The 26280-nt window shown below is 38.5% G+C and overlaps 1 protein-coding gene across 1 annotated transcript in view; it reads right to left on the reverse strand.

Moving 5' to 3' along the window:
• Positions 1 to 9364: 9364 nt before the first annotated feature.
• LOC309559821 (uncharacterized protein) overlaps positions 9365 to 26280 on the reverse strand; it is a gene marked incomplete at its 5' end in the record, with an annotated part of 43655 nt that continues 26739 nt past the window's right edge. The window contains 4 exons of the mRNA XM_082263255.1: positions 9365 to 12454; positions 14330 to 14986; positions 15903 to 16670; positions 20895 to 22181. Coding sequence (XP_082119381.1) covers positions 9375 to 12454; positions 14330 to 14986; positions 15903 to 16670; positions 20895 to 22181 — 5792 coding nt within the window. The 3' untranslated portion in view covers positions 9365 to 9374. The remainder of the gene's footprint in view (positions 12455 to 14329; positions 14987 to 15902; positions 16671 to 20894; positions 22182 to 26280) is intronic.

Here is a 26280-nt window from a genome sequence, read left to right on the forward strand (position 1 = left end):
AAGATTATAACATATCTGTAAATCTTATTTTTAAATGGGTTTAAGCACAGAAAACACTGACTAAGGTTTATGATTCCACACACAGATAAGATTACCTTGGAATAGCGTCTTAGACTTTATCTTAAAGAAAGTCAACAGACTATTTATTTATTACCTTAGGTCAACACAGCATGTTTGGGGTAAACCTGTTGAATAGGCACTTTTTGTTAAAGAGATTTAACCTTTCAGTAACCTAACAAAAATGGATGTCATTGCTTCATATTTCTATACAGAACAAAATATAACATTTCATTTCTATTTTTAAATTTAACCTCCCCAAATAAGCCTGACGACCATTGTTATTCTCTGTACTAGTGCTGGACCTCACCCAATCCGCAGGTGTGTGATTTTTCTTTTTAATCCCTACCTGAGCACTCACTTCTTCATCTATGCCCCATCTTTTTCTACCATTTTGGCTGCAGAGCCCAGGATATTTGTGTCCTTGGGGCTTTCCTGTATGGTGTTATTACAGACTTTTCTGCTCTCCTTTCTACCCCATCTTTAGCTCTGCGGGTACAGCTGTTTACTATTGTTTCATCATTCATAATTCTCTTGTTTTATTATATTTCTGGGGAAGTCATGTGTGCAGTTTTTCCCCCCTACTTTTCCAACTTGTCTTGAACACAGCTATTGGAAGGCTTGGGGATTCACAGTTACCTCAACACTGCTGCCTTTTTACCTTAGGCCAAGGAGCAGGGGGTTTGTATCCACATGCATTGCGGAGCCCATTTACTAATACTGACGTATAGTATTGTTTTTTCTTACTGCCCTGCGGTCTGGTAGACACCAAAAAGCAGTCTGGATGTTCCACAGTGTCTGACACTTATTCACAGGGGTGGATTTGATAAAGGCAAATAGAATGTGCACTCTGCAAGTGAAGTTGCACTCATTTTTCCTAGAGCTTAGTACCGGTAAATATGGTAAAGTTCTGCCAATTTCCATCATCCAATCACGTGCAAGCAAAATGCTACTTTTTTTTTTGCACCTAATTAGGTATTCTTTACAAAGTGGAGCTTTACCTCATTACATTTACTAAGGAACATGAGTTCACCTGCACTTGCACAGTCTATATTCCTTTAGTAAATCAACCCCAACGATTTCATCCTCTGTGTGCACCGGGGAATTCACTTTTCAATACCTGTGCTTTGGGTACATCTCCCTCTGTTCCCTCATCTGCTATCCTACCTGGCAGTGGCAGGGTGCACTGATAGCTATACAAAGTTACATGGTAAACAGTGATTTGCTCTGTGACACCTGTTAGACAGCCTCCGGTATAAATGCCTCTAATCCTTCCTCTGAAACCCTTCCTGGGGCCCCCTATGCCCCTTCCTACTCCGAAACCATTTAATCTCTTCTTTGGACAGATTTCTTTTTGCCAGACAAGCTGCATTGTGACAGCCCTGTTTTATATTGCAGTGGACATCCCCACAAATATACTTTGGAGCGAACTCACGGAGGAGTAAGTGTTTTGCTTGTCACAGCGTTTCCTTGTTTGGCCCCAACCTTGTGTTGCAGGCCCTTTTGTACAGTTTGCTGAATGTATCCTTTAATGGTGTGTTTCCCCTCTGACTGACAGCAACTTGTCAGCCTTACTGGGCCATAGCTACCACATCACAATGACAATGCAGCGTAGGGGCCACCTCAATGATGGGGCCAACAACCATAGATAGCGCTCCAGTCTGACACAGTTTAGTAGCCAAACGGAATAGTTCTAAGTTAAAGAATATCTTTTTTTTTGTTTATTACATTGGGTACATCTGTATTTTATATACTGTGAGTGGATACCTTACATGGCTAAAGAAGTCGGTAGCCATTACCTTTTTTCTTTTCAGCAGCGTTTTCAGTGTATTTATTAACCGCTTCCCGACCGCCTGCCACCTATTTACTGCGGCAGTGTGGCCCTCCTGCGCAAACCGACTTAGACCAACGTCGGTCGCGCGCCTGCAGCTAGGGGGCGAGCGCGTGCTGCCGCTGGCATGCTTCTACCCCCACTCGGCAGCGGGGGCTGCCTGACACCCGCGATTGCTCCCCGCTGAGAGAGAAGGACGGGCAGCGTTACAGCTGACTGTTCTTCTCCCTGGAATAATCATAGAGCCCCTGTGATCCTTCTATATAGGAACACAGGTCTCTGTGATCATTTCACAAGCCACGCCCCCCCACAGTTAGAATCACTCCCCTAGACTCACATTTAACCCCTTGATCGCCCACAGTGTTAACCCCTCCCCTGCCAGCATCATTATTACAGTAACAGTGCATATTTTTAGCACTGATTACTGTAGTAATGTCACTGGTCCCCCCAAAAGTGTCAAAAATGTCAGTTAGGGGTCCGATCTGTCTGCCGCAATGTCGCAGTCCAGCTAAAAATTGCAGATCACTGCCATTACTAGTAAAAAAAAGTAAAAAACAATAAAAATGACATAAATTTTTCCCATAGTTAGTAGACGCGATAACTTTTGCGCAAACCAATCAAAATACGCTTATTGCGACGTTTTTACCAAAAATATGTAGCAGAAAACAAATTGGCCTAAAATGTTAAAAAATTTAGATTTTTAAATTTTTTTTTTGAGAATGTTATATAGCAGAATGTGAAAAATATTGTTTTTTTTTTTCAGAATTGTCACTATTTTCGTTTATAGCGCAAAAAATAAAAATCGCACAGGTGATCAAATACCACCAAAAGAAAGCTCTATTTGTGGGAAAAAAGGACATCAATTGTATTTGGTTACAGCGTCACAGGAATCCGAAATTGTCTGTTAAATTAAAGCAGTGCTGAATCGCAAAATATGGCCTGGTTATTAAGTGGGAAAATCATTTGGTCCAGAAGTGGTTAAACCCGTTTACTTGTTTGTAAAATGTCTTGACACCAGTGAGTTGGCCAGCCATTTTGTACCAGATAAGTTAACCTACCAGGTTAAATTAACTGCAATGCCTGTGGCTTTATTTTTCCCATTTTCATATACCCTTGCGATGGGGTTTAAATTAGAAGTGTAGGCTGCATCTGTTATTGAAGCCACAGTACCACGCTGCATTATCAATGCAGTGGTCACACTATTCTCCTGTATTGTGTAGTCTCCCTTTCCCAGTGGGAGTGGGGTGGAGGTAATATTTACCTCGGAGGTGTTTACAGCCTCAGAGGCTATTTCCTTTCCTCTGCCCTCACTGTTTCAGGAATCAATGTTTTTTTTTTAGCCTGTGTTATTTATCTAACTGGACAGATCCTTCACCCTTTTACTGTAAATTACAGAGTATTTGGGTGTTTTCCTTACTACTGATCTTTTTTCTTTCTAGAATCTGTCAACTAACCAGATGATTGGCACTCAGATTCTGGAACAGAACTTTTAATCCTATCCGTTTGGTAATGGAGGAACATATTCCTAGATCTCCCGAACTAGCTTTATTCCAGAAACTACCACCTGAGGTCCCAAAGAACTCCAAACAGTTGATCCTGTACAGTGGATATAAAAAAGTCTACACACCCCTGTTAAAATTGATTTATCTTTGTCTCATTTTAACAGAGGTGTGTAGACTTTTTATATCCACTGTATATGACTTTTGTGGTCAGGATAACTATTGTGAAACATTGGAAGCAGCTTGTGATACCACTTGACTACATCAAAAACATAAGCATAATTGGATTATGGTTAATGATAAACTTACCTGCACAATTTAAAACGGCATGAAACTTGACAAGATGGGGGATCCATGGATCAAACATCTGTTAATGGACTAGCAAGTCCTGGGGCTACATTTACTTTCCTTGCCATAGCTGACAAGGTTTTCTCTCCTCTTCACTTGGTTATGTTATGCTCTCAGACATTCTAAATAGGTCCACCAGCCCCCTGCCCCCCCCTTCCCCTTTTTACATCACTATTCTAGACACTTGTTTTCACTTATACTTGTGTGTGGATGGATTGTGTCTTTTTTGTATCTGAGAGATTTTGTTTGTACTTGAATTACTGATCTTTAACTAAATAAAAATGTAGTAAAAAAGATTGAAATCCAAAAAGGAGGATTCTACCTTAGGAACCTAATTGGCCTTTGACTCTCACAAGCAAAATTTCAGGTAGAAGGGTTTTCTGTATTTCTTTTCTAATTATTTTACATGGTTAATGCGAATGCCCTAGGCTAGACCTTTGTATTTCCTAAGCATTACTCTGTTAAGCAGTTGTGGAGGAATTCACACAGAAATGGTCCCTTCACTTTTCTAACTAAATAAGGAAATCTTGATTCCAATCAAGAAAGATCCTTTAAGAATCACACTGACCCAAAGCTAAAATCTGTTACCTGTGCTTTGTACAGTGCCTTGCGAAAGTAATCGGCCCCCTTGAACTTTTCGACCTTTGCCACATTTCAGGCTTCAAACAAAGATATAAAACTGTAATTTTTTGTGAAGAATCAACAACAAGTGGGACACAATCATGAAGTGGAACGAAATTTATTGGATATGTCAAACTTTTTTAACAAATAAAAAACTGAAAAATGGGCATTCAAAATGATTCATCCCCCTTAAGTTAATACTTTGTAGTGCCACCTTTTGCTGCGATTACAGCTGTAAGTCGCTTGGGGTATGTCTCTATCAGTTTTGCACATCGAGAGACTGAAATTTTTGCCCATTCCTCCTTGCAAAACAGCTCGAGCTCAGTGAGGTTGGATGGAGAGCGTTTGTGAACAGCAGTTTTTAGTTCTTTCCACAGATTCTCGATTGGATTCAGGTCTGGACTTTGACTTGGCCATTCTAACACCTGGATATGTTTATTTGTGAACCATTCCATTGTAGATTTTGCTTTATGTTTTGGATCATTGTCTTGTTGGAAGACAAATCTCCGTCCCAATCTCAGGTCTTTTGCAGACTCCATCAGGTTTTCTTCCAGAATGGTCCTGTATTTGGCTCCATACATCTTCCCATCAATTTTAACCATCTTCCGTGTCCCTGCTGAAGAAAAGCAGGCCCAAACCATGATACTGCCACCACCATGTTTGACCGTGGGGATGGTGTGTTCAGGGTGATGAGCTTTGTTGCTTTTACGCCAAACATAACGTTTTGCATTGTTGCCAAAAAGTTTGATTTTGGTTTCATCTGACCAGAGCACCTTCTTCCACATGTTTGGTGTGTCTCCCAGGTGGCTTGTGGCAAACTTTAAACAACACTTTTTATGGATATATTTAAGAAATGGCTTTCTTCTTGCCACTCTTCCATAAAGGCCAGATTTGTGCAGTATACGAATAATTGTTGTCCTATGGACAGAGTCTCCCACCTCAGCTGTAGATCTCTGCAGTTCATCCAGAGTGATCATGGGCCTCTTGGTTGCATCTCTGATCAGTCTTCTCCTAGTATGAGCTGAAAGTTTAGAGGGACGGCCAGGTCTTCGTAGATTTGCAGTGGTCTGATACTCCTTCCATTTCAATATTATCGCTTGCACAGTGCTCCTTGGGATGTTTAAAGCTTGGGAAATCTTTTTGTATCCAAATCTGGCTTTAAACTTCTCCACAACAGTATCTCGGACCTGCCTGGTGTGTTCCTTGTTCTTCATGATGCTCTCTGCGCTTTAAACGGACCTCTGAGACTATCACAGTGCAGGTGCATTTATACAGAGACTTGATAACACACAGGTGGATTCTATTTATCATCATTAGTCATTTAGGTCAACATTGGATCATTTAGAGATTCTCACTGAACTTCTGGAGAGAGTTTGCTGCACTGAAAGTAAAGGGGCTGAATAATTTTGCATGCCCAATTTTTCAGTTTTTTATTTGTTAAAGTTTGAAATATCCAATAAATTTCGTTCCACTTCATGATTGTGTCCCACTTGTTGATTCTTCACAAAAAATTTACAGTTTTATATCTTTATGTTTGAAGCCTGAAATGTGGCAAAAGGTTGCAAAGTTCAAGGGGGCCAAATACTTTCATAAGGCACTGTATATACGGTAATTGCAGGATTTTGATGAGACCTCTTTTGCCCCAGTCTTAAGCTGGGTTCACACCGTGTTTTTCCATTCAACCAGCGGGCTGAAAGAAAAATGAATTAAGATTCCTGCATCCATACAAGCGATCAGCTTCTGTCGAACCAGGAGGGCTAGACACAGATCAGAATTTGGCAGGTCCTTGCTGATTTGGTTGATTTTCCATCCCTGTGTACCTAGCTTTAGTGTCGCAAACCAATGTGGAATGAGCTTGAAACTTACAAAAGGACTTTCCAGGCAACAAGTACCTCCTGGTAAGATTGATTTAGTGCATTAAATAGTTCAGGGTCTTCTGTAGGTATACGTAGGAACCTATGACTGAAGTACTGGTTGAAAGACCAGGCCTCTATGAAAACATTGACAAATATACCCTTTGCTGGGTTTGTCTTTTCTGTGCAAAACTGGATAAAATTATCAGGAATCATTCGCATAGCATAACTTAAAAAAATGCTACTTACCTTTTACTTGCTGCTTTCTGAAACCTTCAAAACTGAAGTTTTCCTCTGCTATGCAAATGTGGCTAAGGAGTTAATGTTTACCATAATTATCCTGTCTGATCTCATTTTCCATTGTAAACTAGATTTGAACAGTCTGTCTCTTTTAAGGGGTTAAAGATCTAGAAGTTGGGTGTGACGAGACCAATCTCGCCCCATTGCATTGGAGGAGCCTGGTTGCCCGCCTGCTGCCTTTGGACTACGGACCAGACTTTAAAAGACTTTTACTCCCTGGCGATTAAACTGTATTCGTGGGGTCTGAGTGCCATTCACCTAATAATGTGCACTCAGTCCTGAGCTATCTGGGGATATGTAACATGTCTATGTTTAATGTATAAAAAGTAACTTTATATATTTTAAAGCATAATACTGTATTTGGGTCCCCATGTGTGTAATGGAGTCTCGCTGTGAAAACTAGTTTTAGCTGCAGAGAGAGTGGGGGGGGAATGTTTCCAGCAGCCCCCTCCTGAGGAATGTCTATTGATTAACTGAGTGCTTTTGTCTAGAGTGGGGATGCTTTGCTTCTGGGAGTCTGTAATGTGATACATGTCTGTGTTACAGTCTTCCATTTGGTCCCCTGGGGGAGTGTCCACCAGGTGGGAGACCTGTATAAATACGGGGGCAGGTAGCCCTCAATAAACATACCACTGCTTGAGCCTTACACGGAGCCTTGTCTCGTTCTTGGGGGGATTCCCTGTATGCTGTTGGAGACTGATTGCTAGGAGTGTAAGCTGATGTATGCTTTTCCTGTTCGTCTGCTAGCAGCTATTCGTGAGGTTCCAGGTTGGAGTGCTATTTTGTATCCAGTTCGGGAGGTTGGTGTCCTGCACGTAGCTGTGCCTGTCTCTCAGAAAGGGGCATATCGCCTAAACGGATTTTAACCCCTTGTCTGCTGAAACGGTCCGTTACATTGGGCATTTGCACTCTGTGTTAATGAGGGGCAATTCAGCATGTCTCTGTCAGTGGGGACAAATTTTTACCTCTCATTTCAAATTGTTCAGAATAGCTTGCAGTCTGCTCCAAGCAAACATCTAGAAAGTAGGAAATATTTTTTTTTATTTTTAGGACCTTCAGAGCCCATTCCAGAAACGGTGAATCTCGCATGCTGCGCGGGAGTGACGTCATCGCAGCTCTGGCCAATCACATAGCCGGAGCTAGCGAACCTGGAATACAGACAGAGGGGAACAAGTTAGCCCTCTCTGCTATGATTTAACAGCACTGGAGGGCTTCAATCCAAGGTGAGTATTTCATAGTGTGCTAGTATGCAAAGCATACTAGCACATTATGCTATTGACTTGCTTTTTTTAAAACCACTTTCATAAAAATATTAGCCTTTCCTCACTTTGTCTGTCCACGACACATCTAACAGAAGTTACCTTTCATATGCTGAATGAACACAGTAAGAGATATTTTTTTTTAATTCTTTATTTTAAATTTTTGAAGACAGTACAGTGTGTAGATATAAGAAACAAAAGTCGTCAGATACTGTTTAGGCATAAGCACAACAGTGTGATAAATACAGATATAGGTTATTACATCTCCATACAATCAGACTTGTACAGAAGTCATTCCTTAAGAAAATATCTCTATCTCTCATTGGCAAAACTTCATATTACTATAAGAAGGGGCTTTGACCTTTCCTTTTTTTTTTTTCCATATCTTTGGTGACAACATGGCGTAAATAGTCCCATTGGGCTTTTTCTCCCTCATATAGCTCCTGTAAGAGATCCCCTTTCTTAGCCAACTTCCCTAGGTGGCCTTCAACAAAGATAGCTCTGTTTCGATCACCCACCCGATTAGCTGTATTTGATCTCTGAGCTAGTTTGCCCTAATCAGTAAGACACTTCACTTTCTCTTCCACCATTTTAGGATAAATATGCAAGATCATTTAACAAGCCTATGCTCACAAGCGCAGGGAGTCACCTTTTTCTGACCCTGATCTTTGAACTATAGTATAATACTGTACTTTATTCCAATATTCTATTAGTATGTTATAGGTCTTTCTTCATGAGGTTTCAGTGTCAAAGGTTTGCAGAGGTAACCTGACCTTTAGTAAGTGCCTTAATAAACCACATTTTACTTTCTGCACAGTAGATTTAGCTGCATTGGCTGAAACTACTTTTGGCTGTAAGGTCTTGCAGGCAGTAGTATAACTATCAGGTTAGGGCTCACCCTGTTTTGTGGTTGGTGTATGCTGCTACTTTACTTTAGAACCGCTTGAGGATGTCCCCCTTATATAGTTGATCTTCATTCAACAGCTGTGTCTCTCAATGATTAAAAGTATTAGACAATAGAATGTTTGTGCTTACTATGAAGTTCTTTTCTCTAAGTTCATTGAGAGACATGGCTTCCACCCCTCCATTTGTTTTTGTTGGGAGGGGTGCTGTTGGTAAAGTTATTTGGTTTTTCTCCTTTTGTAAGGCTTGCTACTGACACTGCCTGTATTTGTAGGTGCAACTATAACCCACTTGCATATGGTAGATCTTCATTCAACAGCTGTGTCTCAATTAATTCAGAGAAAAGTACCTAACAATACGTACAACCATACTTTTCCAAAAATGAAAAACAAAAATGTTGCTGTAACCACTTAAATGTGTTAACTGGAATTTGGCTTTTAATTTGTTTTTTGCCAAAATTATTTTTAAAAACTACATGTCCATAAGGTGACAACACTGCTGTGTGTTTTCACTGCAGAAACAGCATTGTCACTCTGTAAATGGAAAAAAAATAAATCTAGTGACAGGAATCAATGGGTAACAAAACTGTTACAGAAAAACAAAAACTCATGGTGCAGCTTGTCACTAGCATTAACACTGCAAAGTAATTTATGATTTTTGACCATATCTACATGAATCTGTCTTTTTTTTTTTGTCTATTTTTTTAGTCTGTCTCAGTTTCAATATTGCGAGATAACTCTAGACTCCTCTTTAAAGTATAGATAACATGCAGAACTGCCAACTCATCATCGACCTTCAATTCTTCCTTACTAGGGGGTAAGTATACATTCTCTGGGTCAGCTGGTTCTACATTAGGGCTTATATACACTTCCTGTACATCTGTAGACATTTTCTGTTTTGTGATGTCACCTGGCAAAGCAACTTTACAGAAATTAAGGTTTGCTAGGACACTTATATCATCCATGTCACTGACAGCTTTTAACCCTTCTAAGGAACCTGGGCACACCTTTGACTTTGGACTTCTAGCATATAAGTAGGTCAGATATTCAATAGCTTCCATTGTCTTTTTTTCAGAAAGCTTAGACAACACAAGGGGAGGCCTGGTTATGCCTGAGTCATTGGCTGAAGGTTCCCCTTCTAAGGTTGAGTTTTTTTCCACTTCCCCGTTTTCCATACTTTGTGTCTTTGTTGAAAATGGAAAGACAGAATAAAACGGTCTTCTATTAATTCTAGTTGATAAATAATCTTTAAGGTCAAAGTCTTTGACATTTGCAGGAGGGACTTTGTTAAAGATCCTCGGTTGTCTATGTGCTTTGGATTTTTGGTCACTCCATGTGTGTTTAATGTAAGTTTTTGAAATATTTTGAACACTTAATACTTGCTGATCATCTTTTATTTGTTTTTCAGTCTTGAACAGTGATGCATTCGTAACACCCATTTTATTTACTTGCCCATTTTTGAATGTCGCTTCTGAATTGAAGACAGTTATACCATCTTCTGATGGTTTTCTTGATGCATTTACTGATTCATTAAAATGACAATCACATTCTTTCAAATTGTATTTACTTTCGTTAAAATCATCATCCTCATAATTTTTTTGAAAACTATCAGATAATTTCTCAGCTGTCAGGATATCTCTTCTTTTGCTTCCAGTGAAAGTACATATTTTTTCAGTTGCAGCTGTTGAATCTGAACTTAAAATATCCTGAAATATGTTTAAAATGTCTTCAAAATTTTCATTAACATAATTTATATCCACCATACTAGGATTACTATTAACCCCTAAATTCAACTTCTCCTCATATCCTTTAAAATCCACTGCCTCATCTGTAATCACTGCTGTACTTAAATCACTATAGTTTCTGGTGTCAGTCATGATAATCTGGAATAGAGGATCTTTAGCTTTACTTGTTTCAACGTTTACATCTGGAGAGCAGGGTAAATCCTTTGAAAGGTCTTCTCGTCCCTTGTTCTCCACTGAAGGCCCGTTACTAAAAGGTATAGTCGCAGAATGCCCTTTGTGATTCACTGTTTGGTCATTTGCATATACTGCATCATCAGTTTGGTCATTACAAGATTCTTCACGACTTGTTTGAACTTCAGGTCTACTATTAACGAACATATCTAAATTAGACATTTGTGTGTGGTCTTCATAGCTTGTAGCATCAACTCTGTCACTATTACTGATGCGTGAACATAGATTAGGATTTATGCCTTTCATTCCTTCTAGATTCTCCATTTGAATCTGAGCCTTTTCAGCATATTTAAAAAAATGTAAATTCGTATATGGCTCGTCTTTAAGTAAGCCTTGCGTATAAAGCATTTCTAGTCCTGCTTTCTCTTCACTGGGAATTTCATAATGTTCGCTTGTTCCATCTTGAATATAAAAGGCCTTGTTTTCCATACTATTTAAACTCTTTCTGGCTTTAATCTCCATATCGTGTGGTTGCACGACAGTAGAAATAAATTCCGCCTCTGCCATATTTTTATGCTCATCTATATCACAAAGGTGGTGGTCCATTGTTTCTGCTCTCTCACATTCATCAACAATGAGGTTCGAGTTTGGCTTGTTAGCAGAATCATACAAATTCCCATGCTGAGGGTTAAAAGAAGGAACTAAGAGATGATTTAAGATATCAAAGTTTGAGGACAAGCTAATGGTACTTGAATGTTTTACCAAATCAGCAATTTTTGGCCAATCTTGAACTTCTTCACCATCTTGAATGGAGTTTGAATAGGAAACAGAAGTAGTAAGATGGGTCTGTGTATCGAGACTTACATTTGAAAACTCATTGTGTTTTAGGAGCTCCTGGGTGGGCGTAGATGAACTTTCTCCAGTTGTTACTTCTCCATTTTTGGCAATCATTCCAATCAAAGGATTTGAAGTTGATGAACTGATGACTGCTTTATTGTTTTCTTTGTTGATAGACATGCCATTTGCATCTAGCGTACTAAGAGTTTGAGATTTTTGTGCTTTGATTTCTAAGTTTAATTGTAAGCCTACTTTTTCAAAAGAGTCGTTTCCTGCAATTTCAGGATCTGTTACGTTGATGATTTCAGTATTATTTGATATTTCTGGTTCATTGTGTTTGACATTATCTATTTCTTTTAGTATTTTTATAGGTGGTAGACTTTTAACAGTAGCTAATTTGTGGATGCCTGCCACTGGTGAATATAAATTGCTAGTCACCATATTTTCCAAACAGGTGTTTTGAACTGAAACACCCAACAATGGCTCGCCAATAGTAGATAATTCTTTTGGGCTGGCTGAAAAATAACTTCCATTTTTAGATCTTATGTTATCTGTTAGAGCATTGGTGATCGGTGGAGCTAAATGACTAACCGACTTATCATCTAACCTTGTCTTTCCTCCTACAAGATCCTCTGCTGGGGCATCAATAATGGGCAAAGCTAAAGTGCTAGATGATACTTTGTTCATCTCCTTTTCACTTGTTACAAAATTCTTTGGTTGATTTTCAAGAACAGGTAGATTTAAATTATAAGAAGACATATTTTTCAAGTGCTCATCATGTGCAACACAGATAACTGGTAGATTAAGGTGGCCCACAGAGGGTGTTGTCATTATGGCAGTGTTGTCATCCACCTTAACAGATACTTCTATGTAGCTTTTTAAAGATGGAGCATTACGAGAAGCACAAACCTGGTGGTGGCCATACTGACTCAGATTAGGTAAACTGGCACAAGCCATCTTGGAAAAAATTGCTGGTTTTGCCAGTGTATGATCTTCAGGCAAACTGAGTGAAAGAGGTAGTGATGCGTTTTCTGTAAAACAAAAACCAATAGTAATCTTCTAAAATAAATGCATCCTGCAAACATAGTGTATGTTATCTGTTACAACAGTAAAATAAACAGTTTAGATTGTATTTACCGGATTCGATTTTTAAAATTCCATCCTCACCTACTTCAAGGTGACTGAAGAAGTTTGTTAAAATTAACCTTACCTTAAATGTTTATAAGGTAACAACAGTGCTGATATGCAAAAACCTTTTGATGCCTGTGTCTTCAAATCAATTCCTGTGTCACTGTGGGGTCAGCTTTGGATGCTAGGTCAGGGCTATAAACAGGACCTCAATTTCTGTCAAGGTAAAATGAAAACCTGCCCCTTCTGGTGCTATGCCCAACCCTCTGTCATTCATAAAATATTGCAACGTCCGCCATTTTAATCTCTAGGGTCTCTGCTAAAAAGAAAAAAAATATATATATATATAATGTTTGCAGGTTGTAAGTAATTTTTTAGCAAAAAATACTGATTTTACCATGTAAGCAACAAGTGTCAGAAAAAGGCTTAGTCTTTAAGTGGTTAAACTAACCTCATTTACAGACCAAAGTTCATCCCTTAGCAGCTCTGAGCAGAGAACGGCTCTGTGCTGTTACATGAATTGTGGAAATGCCAGTTTAAGATCAGGAGGGGGGTTAAATTGAGAATGCGATTTTTTAACGATTCATTGTGCAGCTCTATTGGCAATTAGTCTGCCTAATGTGTTCCTCTGAAAAATACACACTGTAACTGGCATGTTTCAGAGCCATGAACCTTATCAGAGCCCTTATTTCAACTTGATGAGCGGTTTATGCTCCCCTAGTAGTAGTAGTATCCACAGTGGTTCTACATGCAGTACATGGTTTATTTTATTTTGTTTAACCAGCAGCTTGAATAAAAGCAAATTAATTCATTTCCTCATCCACACATTCGAGATGGATGGAGGAATTCCTCCCACGGAGCTATTGTATTGTGACCGCAGGGTGAGTTCCCCACCGTCAGAATATACTCATCAGCACTGGCTGCACTGATCGAGAAAACATTTTCTAACAGGCTGGTTGTACACAAGTCGATCTAGAAATTGACTTGTGTACAACCAGCCTGCTCAGAGACAGATGGAATTTTGGCCGTTCCCTGCTGAACCAGCCAAATTGAGCCATCTGCACAACACAGGTAGTTGCAGGCACTCCAAGGTACTGCAGCACCTTGTAACCTTAGAAACATTTGTTGTAGGTGAGTTTTACATTGAGTTTAGTGAGAAAAAATGTAACTATTTAGGATTGCTGTGAGACAGCACCAGTTCACTAAATGAAATTGAAAAGTGGCCACAGAAGTCTTAACTTTATCTGCAATTAGTAAAAGGCAGCGCAAACTACAGTGCAGTAACCCTTCATCACTTAAGAGCAGTTTGAAAACAAGCGGACTTATGAAAGTTACTGTACCCTGGCTTTTTGTGTACATAATAATTAAATAGCGGGTAAGAATGGTCATGTTCAAATGGGCAAAAATGGCAACATTAAAAGAAATAACCAACTGTAAAAATAACTCGGCAACCCATAAAAAATGATTTGAATGGGAAGGGTTTGTGATGCAATTTACACAATAACAGGCAGGTACTTTTGTATTGCCTTGAGAATTAACATATTGTAAAGCAAGAGAGAGTTTCCATATTAAATCCCAGCACTGGGATTTAAACTAAAATTAATAAATAAAATAAAAAATAAATTAACTATTTTAAACTGTAACTGGTATTTATAATCCATGCATAAAATAACCTTTACCATTTTAATCAGGCTATTTCCATGGAGGCATCTGAGCTTTCTTGCAAGACTTCCTCTGTGAAAGTCTGACAAAGAGATTGAAAGCAATGTGTCCATTACCTTCAAGAAGATCTTCATCTAAAGGGGGGCTCTGCTTGGTTTTCTGCATGAGCTGTGTCTTTTCTAATGCTTTTATTTGTTTCAAAACTTTAGATGCGCTTTCACATGGTTGATATTCATCACAGCAATTTTTGTGGTATTTCCACAAATTCTTTCTCATCGTCTGAGCATGTAGCAAGGCCTGATGTTGCTTATTTTTGACACTTTTCCTTTGAATGACATTTGAAGGTCCAGGTTGTGCATCATCAATATCCTGGCAGTCAGAAGGGTGTTCGTTGTATTTCCATTGGCTTTGGCCATCTGATGAAATATATTTTTCCTGTTTAATGTTGCAGACATCATCAGTGATCTTTGAACATTCTTGCATTTCTTTCCTAAAATAGCTTCCATGTGTTTCTTCTGTTTGATCCATGCTACTATCATTAAGCACAATAGGTCGTTTGGGTTCTTGTTTAGTCTTTGGTTGAAAAATTACTGAATTGTTCTCTGAATCATGAAATGAGGACCAAGTTTTAGATTTTTTCCCAAATGCATTTGAAACTTCGAGTTTTCTAAGTTGTGATGAGGTGTCCTCTATGATTTCACCTTCTACAACGTGGGCTTCATTTGTCATTTTTCCCATCAGCTCAATTTGTGTTTCAAAGTATCTTACTAGGCCTAAAACAGAACAAAAACAGCATGGTAGGTTGTAAAACTGAAGATGTTTCTTTCATTCAACCTTAAATACTCAAAATGCAACTCCACTTTTGCTGAGAAAAATACAAACTCATCCTAAGTGATCTATATCTGTTTTTAAGCAAACTTTGTTGCTGATTCATATTTTTGAAAAAAAAAACAAAAACAAAGATGTTTGCTTCAATAAGTCCTTTCTCAAACTGATTTGTGTATAGGGGGGTCATCATTCGTTAGCACCTGAGCAAACCTGTTTTTATAAAAAAAGATGCAGTGTCTGCATCCCTTGAGGAAAAAAACCTAGGGAGTAGCTAACCAAACAGAAAACAATTTTTGCAGGGGATGCCTAAAATGTAGATTGTATCTCAGTGCAGACTTTTGAGAAAAGCAGTGAGCCAATACAAAAGCAAGACAATTTCTTTCTTTCAATTTCTGGGGGTATTCTTTACAGTAATGATGTACAGAATGCTTTCAGGTTGCCATACTGCACAAAACCTCAAGTCACAAATGCACTCCAAGGACTATATGGCTTGAGACCTTCAACACAATGCTATTGCAATAGCACAAGCCACAACTTATTTTCCACCTATGTCAGTGTGTGGTCTCCACAAATCAATATTGAAAAGGTACTGTACTACAGAATTTGGTCTGAGAAGAGTGCGCTGATATAGAGGGGGAAAGGTTGCAAAACAAAGCAACACATTTTGACAGTGGCTGTAGATTGAAATGAAAAGATTAACTTTAATTGTTTTATTTATGTTAATTTATGTATGTTGTATAGATTTTTTATTAGACAAAAGTAGAGTTTTCCTTCAAGCAACATTTATTAAAGCAAATGGTATTGCTTGCATACATTCTCTAACACAATAACACCAAGCAATCTATTACCATGGAAACTTACCTGTTTCATGATTAAAATCCTCATGAGATTTCTCAGATGGCTTTTGGTCGATCTCAGCTTCAGTGTTCAATTTTACTTCAAGACTGTAGCATTTGTCTGCAGGCAATATGCCTACAGTATTTACACTCAAGACTCTTGACATGTCACAGCTTAGTTCTGTTGCTTCTAGTTGAGCAGGATTATTGTTAGGAAATATTCTCAGGTCTGAATTGACTTTTGTGGATGTTGGACATATAAGCTCGCAGCTTACTTGTGTTGCGGCTGGATGAATGGAATCCGCAAAGGAAGATACAGTAACATCTTGGTGGAAATGTGTAGACATAGACTCCTCAGCCTTCAAAAGAGAAACTTTGGAGGACTTACTAAAACATGGGTACAACATTGGAGCACTTAAACATTTGGAGATACCTTCCATTTTGGATTTATCAGCCCTGAGTGCAGAATACACAATAGTATCCAATTCATCTTCTGTTTTATGTTTTTCACACTGGAAAGGTTGAGCGCTTTGTTGTGAACTGGGACTTTCCATATCTCTGGTTTTTAAATCAAGCTCTTGCAAAGGACCAACTGGCCTGCCCTCTGCTGTATCTTTTAGGTGGTTTTCAAATTCTAGGTTGTGGTTATCTTGTGACTTCACATGTCCTTCCTCCTTTTCCATGGAGCTTTGTAAATTACACTTAGATTCAGACATATTTGTGACTTTGTTCTTACACTGGCTTCTCAAGAAACAGATGACCATCCACATACTCAGGGAAAAGAACAGACCACCTGTAAGGGGAGCAAGAATGCAAAAAGGATAATCAACTAGAAAGACAAAGCATGATCCATCAAAACAGCTTGAAAAACCTTATCAACTTGGATAATATAAGCTGAATGATACAGAAGAATTAGCTTAGTCAGAAATCAAACTACAGCATTTGTAATGACCACCTGGTTACTACACAGCTCCATATCCCATATAAGCGTAATTTTCAAAACATTCAGTTGCTGCACTGAGTGGGAACTATTAGGGTAGGTATTATTATAAAGGCCCCTTTTTTTTATTTTATTTTATTTATATAATTTTTTTTTTTTAGGTGCAGGCTTTAGAAAATAGCTACAACGCATGTGCATAAAAGCAAAATCACTAATCATGACAGGTTCCCTTAATATCAATCTTTCCCAACCTAAAAAGGAACAATTTGTTACATAGCAGGTATATTATAAAAGTTACAATATTATTGGTACTTTATAAAAGTTACAATATTAAGTTACTTTAATCATCTTTATTTCAAATTTAATATTAAACTGCATTATACATCATTTTTAAAACACAATCCAACAGCAACTGCTTTAGAAATTCAAGAGTAATATAATTACAAATATAAACATGTATTATTTCATTATTGCATGCACATCAGAGTATACTCTGCATGTAGCACTTACTGCAGTTAGATGTAACATGCATGATAATATCTGGAAATACAGTACTGTGCAAAAGTTTTAGGCAGGTAAAGAAATGTTGTAAAGTAAGAATGCTTTCAAAAAATATATATTTTGTTTGTTTTGATCAATTTACAAAATGCAAAGTGAGCGAACAGAAGAAAAATCTAAATCAAATCAATATTTGGTGTGACTACTTTTGATTCAAACCAGCATCAATTGTTACACTTGCATAAAGTCAGGGATTATGTAGGAATAGAGTCAGGTGTACTATTGACCAATTATAACAAGAAGGTGCTAATGATCATCAATTTCATATGCAAGTTGAAACAGTGTCATTAACCAAAACAGAAACAGTTGTGTAGGAGGCTTAACACTGGTTAACAGCCGAACTCTGCTACTAAGGTGAGGTTTTGGAAGACCGTTAAAGTAACATGTCATTCACCATTACAAGACTGAGCATAGCAACAAGACACAAGGTAGATTTAATTTGGGAGCAAGGTCCATTTCAAGATGTGCTGTTCAAGCTCATTTGGAGAAGCACAAAGAAACAAGAAACGCTGGGGACCGCAGACACCGTGATTGGCCAAGCAATGGAATGCAGCAGATGAAAGACACATCATATTTACTTCCCTTCAATATTGGATAGGATTTCCAGTAGTGCCATTAGCACAGAATTGGCAGAAACTAGTGAGATCCAGGTACACACACATCTACTGTTCAGAGAAGTCTGGCCAGAAGTGGTCTACATAGAAAAATGGAGGCCAAAAACGTATACCTCCGACGTGGAAAAAGGCTAAGCAACTCAACTATGCACGAAAACAGACACTGGGGTGCAGAAAAATGGCAGCAGGTGCTCTGGACTGATGTGTCCAAATTTAAAATATTTGGCTGTAGCAGGGGGTAGTTTGTTCGCCAAATGGTTGGAAAGCATAATAATAATGAAGCATGGTGGAGGTTCCTTGTATGTTTGGGGCTGCATTTCTGCAAATAGAGTTAAAGATTTGGTCAGAATTAAAGGTGTGCTCAAACCTGATAAATACAGGCAGATACTTATCCATCATGCCATACCATCAGAGTGGCGTGTGATGGGCCCCAAATGTATTCTGCAGTAGGAAAACAACCACAAACATACAGTCAATGTTATTAAGAACTATCTCTAATGTAAAGAAGGACAAGGAGTTCTGGAAGTGATGGTTTGGCCCCCACAGAGCCCTGATCATAACATCTTCAAGTCTGTCCAGGATTACATGAAGAGACCGAAGGATTTGAGGCAGCTTACATCCACAGAAAATCTGTGGTTAGTTCTACACGATGTTTGGAACAGCCTACCTGCCAGTTCTTTAAAAAAAAAAACTGCGTGCAAGTGTACCCAGAAGTATTGAGGCTGTTTTTAAGGCAAAGGGTGGTCACACCAAATATTGAATTAATTTGGATTCCTCTCCTGTTCGTTTATTTTTAAATGAGTAAAAAAAAGTAAATGATTAGCACTTCTATTTCTGAAAGCATTCATAATTGTCAGCATTTTTTCCCACCTATATTAAAAAAGAATAGCGCACACATGCAAAAGAAACTACCAAATTTGAAGACAATCCATAAATAAAAATGGGGATTTGGTTCCACCATATGGCCATATAGTGCTCAAGCCCACCACTACGTCAAAGTACCCCATTATCAGTAGGTCCTACACTATCCATGAGAAAGAGATGAATCCAGCCTTTCTAACCCTTGGAGTTTTTTCATGGATATTGTAGGACCCACTGATAATGGGGTACTTTGACGTAGTGGTGGGCTTGAGCACTATATGGCCATATGGTGGGACCAAATCCCCATTTTTATTTATGGATTGTCTTCAAATTTGGTAGTTTCTTTTGCATGTGTGCGCTATTCTTTTTTAATATACATGTCTTTTGGTTCATAGCTGCACCAGCTTTAGAAATACATGGGTATGCTCCCCCAAATTTTTTGCTTATTTTTTCCCACCTGCCTAAAACATTTGCACAGTAGTGTACACTATAAAAAAAAAATCATATTCCTAAAAATATATAAAATAAACACAATATCGATTCACACCTTATAATTATGCTAAAGTTAGGGTTATCATTACTTTTAATGTTGTTCCCCATTCCAGAAAAAAAAAAAAAACATAATTTGGGCAAACCAGACAAAACTGAATGTGAAAATTGCTGTGCTTCCAAAGATTTGAGAACACATAAAATGTTTGCCAAACATTTTTTTTCTATTATAGGAAAAAAGATTAATAAACAAATGACCTGATTAAAAAAAAAAAATGTTTGCTAAACTCTTGAAAATGCCATAGAACTTTGATTAGTCTTTGTACTCATCTATGGGATTGCTATATAATATAGGGAAGCAAACAAAATTCATAACAGATTTAGTGAAAAAAGCAACGAAAAAAAAAAAAAAATATTTCGAAATGTTTCTACTGCCTAAGAATCTGTACACAGTGGATTCTTTTTAGGCAGCCAGCAGCCTTAGTTTGGATTTCCAAGGTAATGAAAATAAAATCCTCCTAAGGACAATAGGAAATCTGAAAGATAATATGAGGAAAACACATCTGGTCTTATTTAGTAAAACTGTGTTTACCGAAATCTTAAGGTAAATATGTATAGTATATAAGGTTAATCATCTGAAAAAAAACTGCAGCAAAATATCTGACTTGCCATTATACTAGAAGGCTAAGTTCCCATGTAGGCGTTTTGGGGTGTTTTTCTGCTCTAGGATCAGCTCAAAAAACGCCCAACAAGACAAATCCTATTTATTTCAATGGCCCCTGTTCACATCTGAGCATTTTGACGTTTTAAGCAAAACGCCCAAAGCTCAAAAAAGTACATGAGCTTCTTTTTGGGCAGATTACAGGCGTTTTTTCATTTTTTCCATTGGTCATTTGTCAACCTAAAAACGCCTGCACAAAAACGCCTGAAAAACGCCCGAAAAAAGCCAGTAAAAACGCCCGTAAAAACCCCTGTAAATAGCAACGCCAAGATGTGAACGTAGCCGAAGATGCAGGTAACAGGCCACTGTATAAAATCCTAACACACTGTACATCTGCTAAAAACTTCACTGACAAGATTTTAGTTTCAGTCTGTCTTTTCTAAAAGGTTATAATGAAGGTTTCACCGAATTACAAATAGACTTTCCAAACATATAAAATATACTATTGACTGTGGTTGATTCAGGTTTAGGAATTTTGGAGGCCATATCTCTCAACCAGCATCTCCGAGAGATTTAAAAGGCCATTGTTTGATTTACCTTTCCAGCAACCATTTAAAACTGTGAACTATGAGGTGTAGACGGAATTGGCTTTTAACCAATGTAATTTTTGAAGGAAACACACTATTTAGATTAATAGCAATTATTTGGTTATATGTTTTTGACAACAAAAAGTGTTTGTTCAAACAGAACGAAAGACCACATTAAATAAAAATTCTCCTTCAAGGCTACATTATAAAAGAAAGCCTGGGACAGACAATTTTTGATGTCAAGGGAAAACTGACTGCTGGGAATTAATTGTAAGCTGTTCCTTTTATCAATGTGGAGAAGGTCGACTTGAACTTCTTTGGTGCGTTTGCCTCCATCGTTCACGTGTCCAACGCCCATGATTTTCTACAACTTCATGTAAGAGATCAATAAAGTTATACTCATTGTTCTCCAGCAATTTATCATCATCTGGTGTACTCCTCAGATCAGACAGTGTTTCTGACTCTTGACTTTTAAGATCCTCTCTTTGACTTTTAAGATCCTCTCTTTGAACTTCAGAATCAAGACTGACAACTTTGTTTCCAGGAGTTTGTTTGCCATGACTTGACCTATGGCTGATTTTACTGGGTGAGTAGGTGTACTGTTGTCCATCTCGACTGTTGTATTCCCCGTGGTTTCTCTTTTCTGTATGTCTACCTGGTCTAACAGTCTTTGTGTCTCTTATTAAAATGTTTTCATTGGTACCTGTAAGAGAAGTGGTCTTAGAGACACCATGGTTATGTTTTTGGAGTTGGGTTTTCTTAGTAGTGTGACTTGCAAAATGGGATTGACTCGGTCGAGGGGAAATATTGAGAGTCTTTAAAAAGTCAACATAGGAATCACTGGTGACCTCCTTACACTGAAGGTGTTCATTAGGCCATGTGAATGTCCTTTTCAAGAGGCGGGGCTTTAAGAGATTAATACTTGTTTCTTTTTTCGAAGGAGTGGCCCCTGCAGGGTCTTCCGGGGCAGTTTTCACACATAGGTAGACTAATGGTTCTTGAACATCTGGGATTATTACAGATTTGGGAATGTGGTCTTCATGCACTGATGGTCTTAGCGCTACTACTGAAGTCTTGTTAGAAGCAACTTCAGAAGCTGTTAAATGTACATTGACAGAATGTTTGGCAGCACCAGTTAGTGCTTCACTGAGCAGCATTGATTCTGCTGTTGGTGACCTGTTGTCACTGCCACTTTGCAGTCTGTTGAAATACCATAACTCCATACTGTTTTCTGAGAATTCATCTGGGCCAACAACATTTTTTTTCACTTTGACATCCAGATTTTTGCCAAGATGTGACATATCCAATTTTTTCACCTCTTCCTTTGCCTTTACTTGGTGGAAACTGCCTTGAAGAAGGATGGCGGATGCAGATTTAGCTCTTCCCAAGGTTGCTCTCTTCTGCTCTGGTAAGTTTCCGAAGGCCATCCTGCCAAACACATTGTTTGTCACCAACACCAAATCACCAGAAGTATCTGTTCTCCCAATGTCTACAGCTTCCTTGTCTCCCACTGTCCTTTTGTCTGGTCGCACTTGCTTTTGATCTTGCTTTTTCTTCCAAGCAAGGAAGATCAGCAAAATGAACAAAAATATTGCTGCAACAAAATAAATAATATGTTTTTGGAGTAAAGGTTACAATTAGTAAAGAACACGAGCATCGGCAATTTTAAGATAAAATGGTATTTTAGGTAGTAAATGTACCATTGACAAGTTCTTTGCAATTATTTTAAACAAACAGATAAATAAAGCAACTAGGAGAGTGGTCACCACAAGACTATTCCTGGTGCACTTTACAATTTGTGGCCAAGCAGAAAAAGATGAAGCTACTTGATAAAATGCATCCCAAATCATATTTAGTACAGTGTTAGGAGCATGGGTCAAGTACCTAAGCTGCCAATCTCAGCCAGCCGCTGTAACCTGCCTGTCTCTTCCCGCAGCTACCACAAGGCTTTTCTCCCTTTTCTGTTCTGTGTGTCAGTTGTCAGGCCCAATTTTGGCAGCAACACCTCCCCAACTCCTATTGGCTGGCGATGGCACTTTCCTCAGGAGGCATCCTCAATGCTAAGCACCAGCTGGGTGTTACCTGCTACATCTCCTCTGCCCTGACTGGCAGTGCTCTATTTGAACATAACATTTTGCTTCCTGGCTACTGTACCAAGTTTCTTGCCTATGATTGTTCTCATCTGCCTTGACCCCTAAGCCTGGATAAGGGACTACCTCTCTTACCGCAGTCTGCTTTGACCGTTGCCTAGATAATGGACTTTCCTCCCTGACTGTACTCTGCCCTGACTCTTGTCTGGATAACGGACTGTATTTCTGGCTGCAGTCTGCCCTCAACCCTAACCTGAATAATGGATTACTCTAATTGCTTCCTGCCCTGACCACTGCTTGCGCAGCATTCGGCCAGTCACCAGTCCGGGTCACTCTTACATTCTGCACCCGCATTGAACCCCACTGCATAGAAGCCATCTTACACAGTGAATAAACTCTCTCTGAAGGATGCTGGAAAGTGTCCTATTTCTGTGATTATTGCACCATGCCTTAAGTCCTGGGGGCATCCTAAAACCACTATGCATATTACCCTTAAGAAAAAGATGGCTGCTATAGATGAAACAGGGCAAAAACCACACTATTTGCACAGAACAGGAGGTGAGCTGGTAAACCTTACATACAGTTTACCAGTCAAACTACACCAAACAAAAAAAAAAGTTTCAGTTAATGCCTGGGTATCAAAATAGGTGCTTTGTCCCCTACTAAGTTTCAAAAAGGCCATCATCTGTAAATTTGGGAAGAGAAAAGTGAAATTGATTAATCTGTCAGACTCTATTACGGCCTCTGTCGACAGGCTTTGGTCAATTGTTAACAGGTAAATGCAGCATGCTGCTGACAAAAAATGCTTCTAAGATCATTCAGAATTGCAACATACCAGCAGCTATCCTTTTTTTTTTTACCTGTCAAATGAACGCACACAAGCATAGTGAAAGATCCTCAATAAAACTTTAATTTCATGTACTCACAAGATTACCTGATGTACATGCATCCAATCCTTAAAAAAAAAAATGAAAGTCTCTCCGACCAATGGGCACAGCTCTCTGACTGTGAATGCCTCACCGCCGACATAAGCACTGATGAATAGGGGACTTCCTCGAAATGCGTAAAAAGTACAGTATGCAAGATTTTTTAAATAATATTTTTCAATAAAAGTTTTACTATGGATTTTACACTATGCTTGTGCGCTCTCTGTTCATTTCAGTGTTTTCAAAGGATTTCCTAGTCCAGAGACAGCTGCAAGCCTTCAGTTCCAACTCTGTTCAGCTGCCTGGTGAGAGACAATTTAGTGAACTCTACATAGTACTGATTAAAAAATGTGTATCCTTCCCTATTTAAAGTGACCTGCTTATACTTTTAGAGGGGCTCTAAGCAAAAAAGAAAGATATACAGTATATTGTCCCACTGGTGCACAGGAATGGGGTGCCAGGATGAAATATCACCATCCAGTAGTGTGCAGTATGCTAAATAAAAAAATCACCGCCCTCTCAGTCCAGTCTATGTTGTTAAGCCACCGTTGGGTGTGGCTATCCATGTCAGAGGGCATGGCTTGTGGAGTGGTGCAAGGCTGAGGCCATCTTACACATGTTAACAACATAAACTGGACTGGGAGAGCGGGGATTTTTCTAAGCTTCCCTTATTATGGTGCATGTTACCTCAACATTTCATATCCCTGATATGTGTATGTTGTTTCATATACTTGTGTTAAAAAGTATCCTGTTTTCTCTACATTGGTTCCTTTGGATGAAATACCTGGTGGTCCTGCCAGAGAAACTGCTTGCCTTTTTAAACTGACCACACTAGGCATGGAAGCAAATCCATCCTAGCATGGTCAGTTTTCTTTAAAAGAGTCCGTATATGATCCCACACATGAATAACGTCCTCAGTGAGTATAGGAAAGGTTCCTCTCCACCTGCATGCAGACACACTACACACTCACCAGACCTAATTGACCCCTATGCCATATAGAGAGGGAGAGGGGAAAACACTCTCATAGTGTCATATGTCACTCTCGTGACATATCTCAAACACCAGCCAACATCGTTTCGTCAGCCTATGTCAGACGGCCTCAGGACATAGGCTGATGAAACAGAGTTGGGTAGTGTTTGAGATACGTAATTTCCAGTCAGCTGGAATGCAAACGGGCGATTCCTATACAATACATGCTGATCCCAGTCGTCTTTGATGTAAGTGCAATACAACCTTCTATTTTTTAAATAAATTATTTAAAATACTGCACCATAAGAGTGTTCTTTCCTCTCCCTCTCTATATGGGAACACTGGAGCTTTGAACATGCTATTTATATACACATTGAATGGATGACAACAGCGATTTGAAATTATTCCTCTGACCTCATGTATGACATCTTGGACTTTCCCATATGCCTAATTTGACTCCCTGTAGAAGGGGTCAATTAAGTCTGGTGAGTGCATAGTGCGTCTGCATGCGAGTGAATAATATCTTATACTCAGTGAGGACGTTATTCACGTGTGGGATCATATATAGACTTCACAATTTTTATGTATTTTTTAAAAGTTAAATGAAGATGTATTTATTTGTTTATTTACTAATGTTTACTCACTACGGTGTATTTTATAATATAAGAGCGTAGTTCCTTTGGGTCTTTTGACGGTATAGGTGTTTTTTAAACTTTCCAACACACAGCTCTTTTCTTTGTAGTTTATTTGTGTATATATATATATATATATATATATATATATATATATATATATATTAATAAATTTTTAATATACAAAACATTTTATCAAAAAACCTTAATTGAAGAAGAAATCACATTTCATTATTCCTTCCCCCCCAAATCCCCCCTTTCTCCCATACACCCCCCCCCCACACCAATACCCCATCCTTTCCCTTCGTCTTTCCTCAACTTCTCTTCACGTTCCCTTTAATTCCGTGTATTTATTTTTATTCTTATATTCAACCCAGCTTTCCCAAATATTCCTAAACATTCCCATTTCATCTTTATCATAATGATAAAGTTCTTCATTATAATAAATGTGTTCTACCCTTAAAACCCACTCTTTCATTACTGGGCTTTCTATAGCCAACCAATATTTAGGTATCAAAGATTTAGCAGCATTTATGAAGCGTGGAATAACCGTCTTTTTATATTGTTTAACCGCGTCTTAAAACCTTTTGAAGGAGTAACAATGTTCTCACTCCATTGTCTCTCCCTTCCCTCCCAGGGATAAATCCTACTTGATCAAGATGTATCAACTTTGGCATTAGATCTTTCAATCTATTTCCTAATATTTTTGCATATAGTTTGATGTCTACATTTAACACAGAGATAGGTCTATAACTAGAACATTGCGTTATGTCTTTATCCTCTTTTGGTATAACGGTTATATGTGCTAACAGTGACACTCTTCGCATTTCTCTTCCTCTCCCTAGGGAATTCCACCATAAGTACATATTAGGTACTAATAGGTCTTTAAACTTTTTATAATAAAATCGTAGGGATACCATCTGGTTCTGGGCTTTTTCCGGTTACCGTCTCACTTAATGCTATAAAAATGTCTTACTGTACTATAGGGCTTTCTAATGCGAACATCTCCTCACTTTCTATTTTTGGCAAACTAGCTTCTTTTAAGTATGTTTCTACTTTCTCCCTCCTTTCTATT

The sequence above is a fragment of the Pelophylax lessonae genome, assembly GCF_965119305.1.
Source record: "Pelophylax lessonae genome assembly, chromosome: 7".
Lineage (NCBI taxonomy): Eukaryota > Metazoa > Chordata > Amphibia > Anura > Ranidae > Pelophylax > Pelophylax lessonae.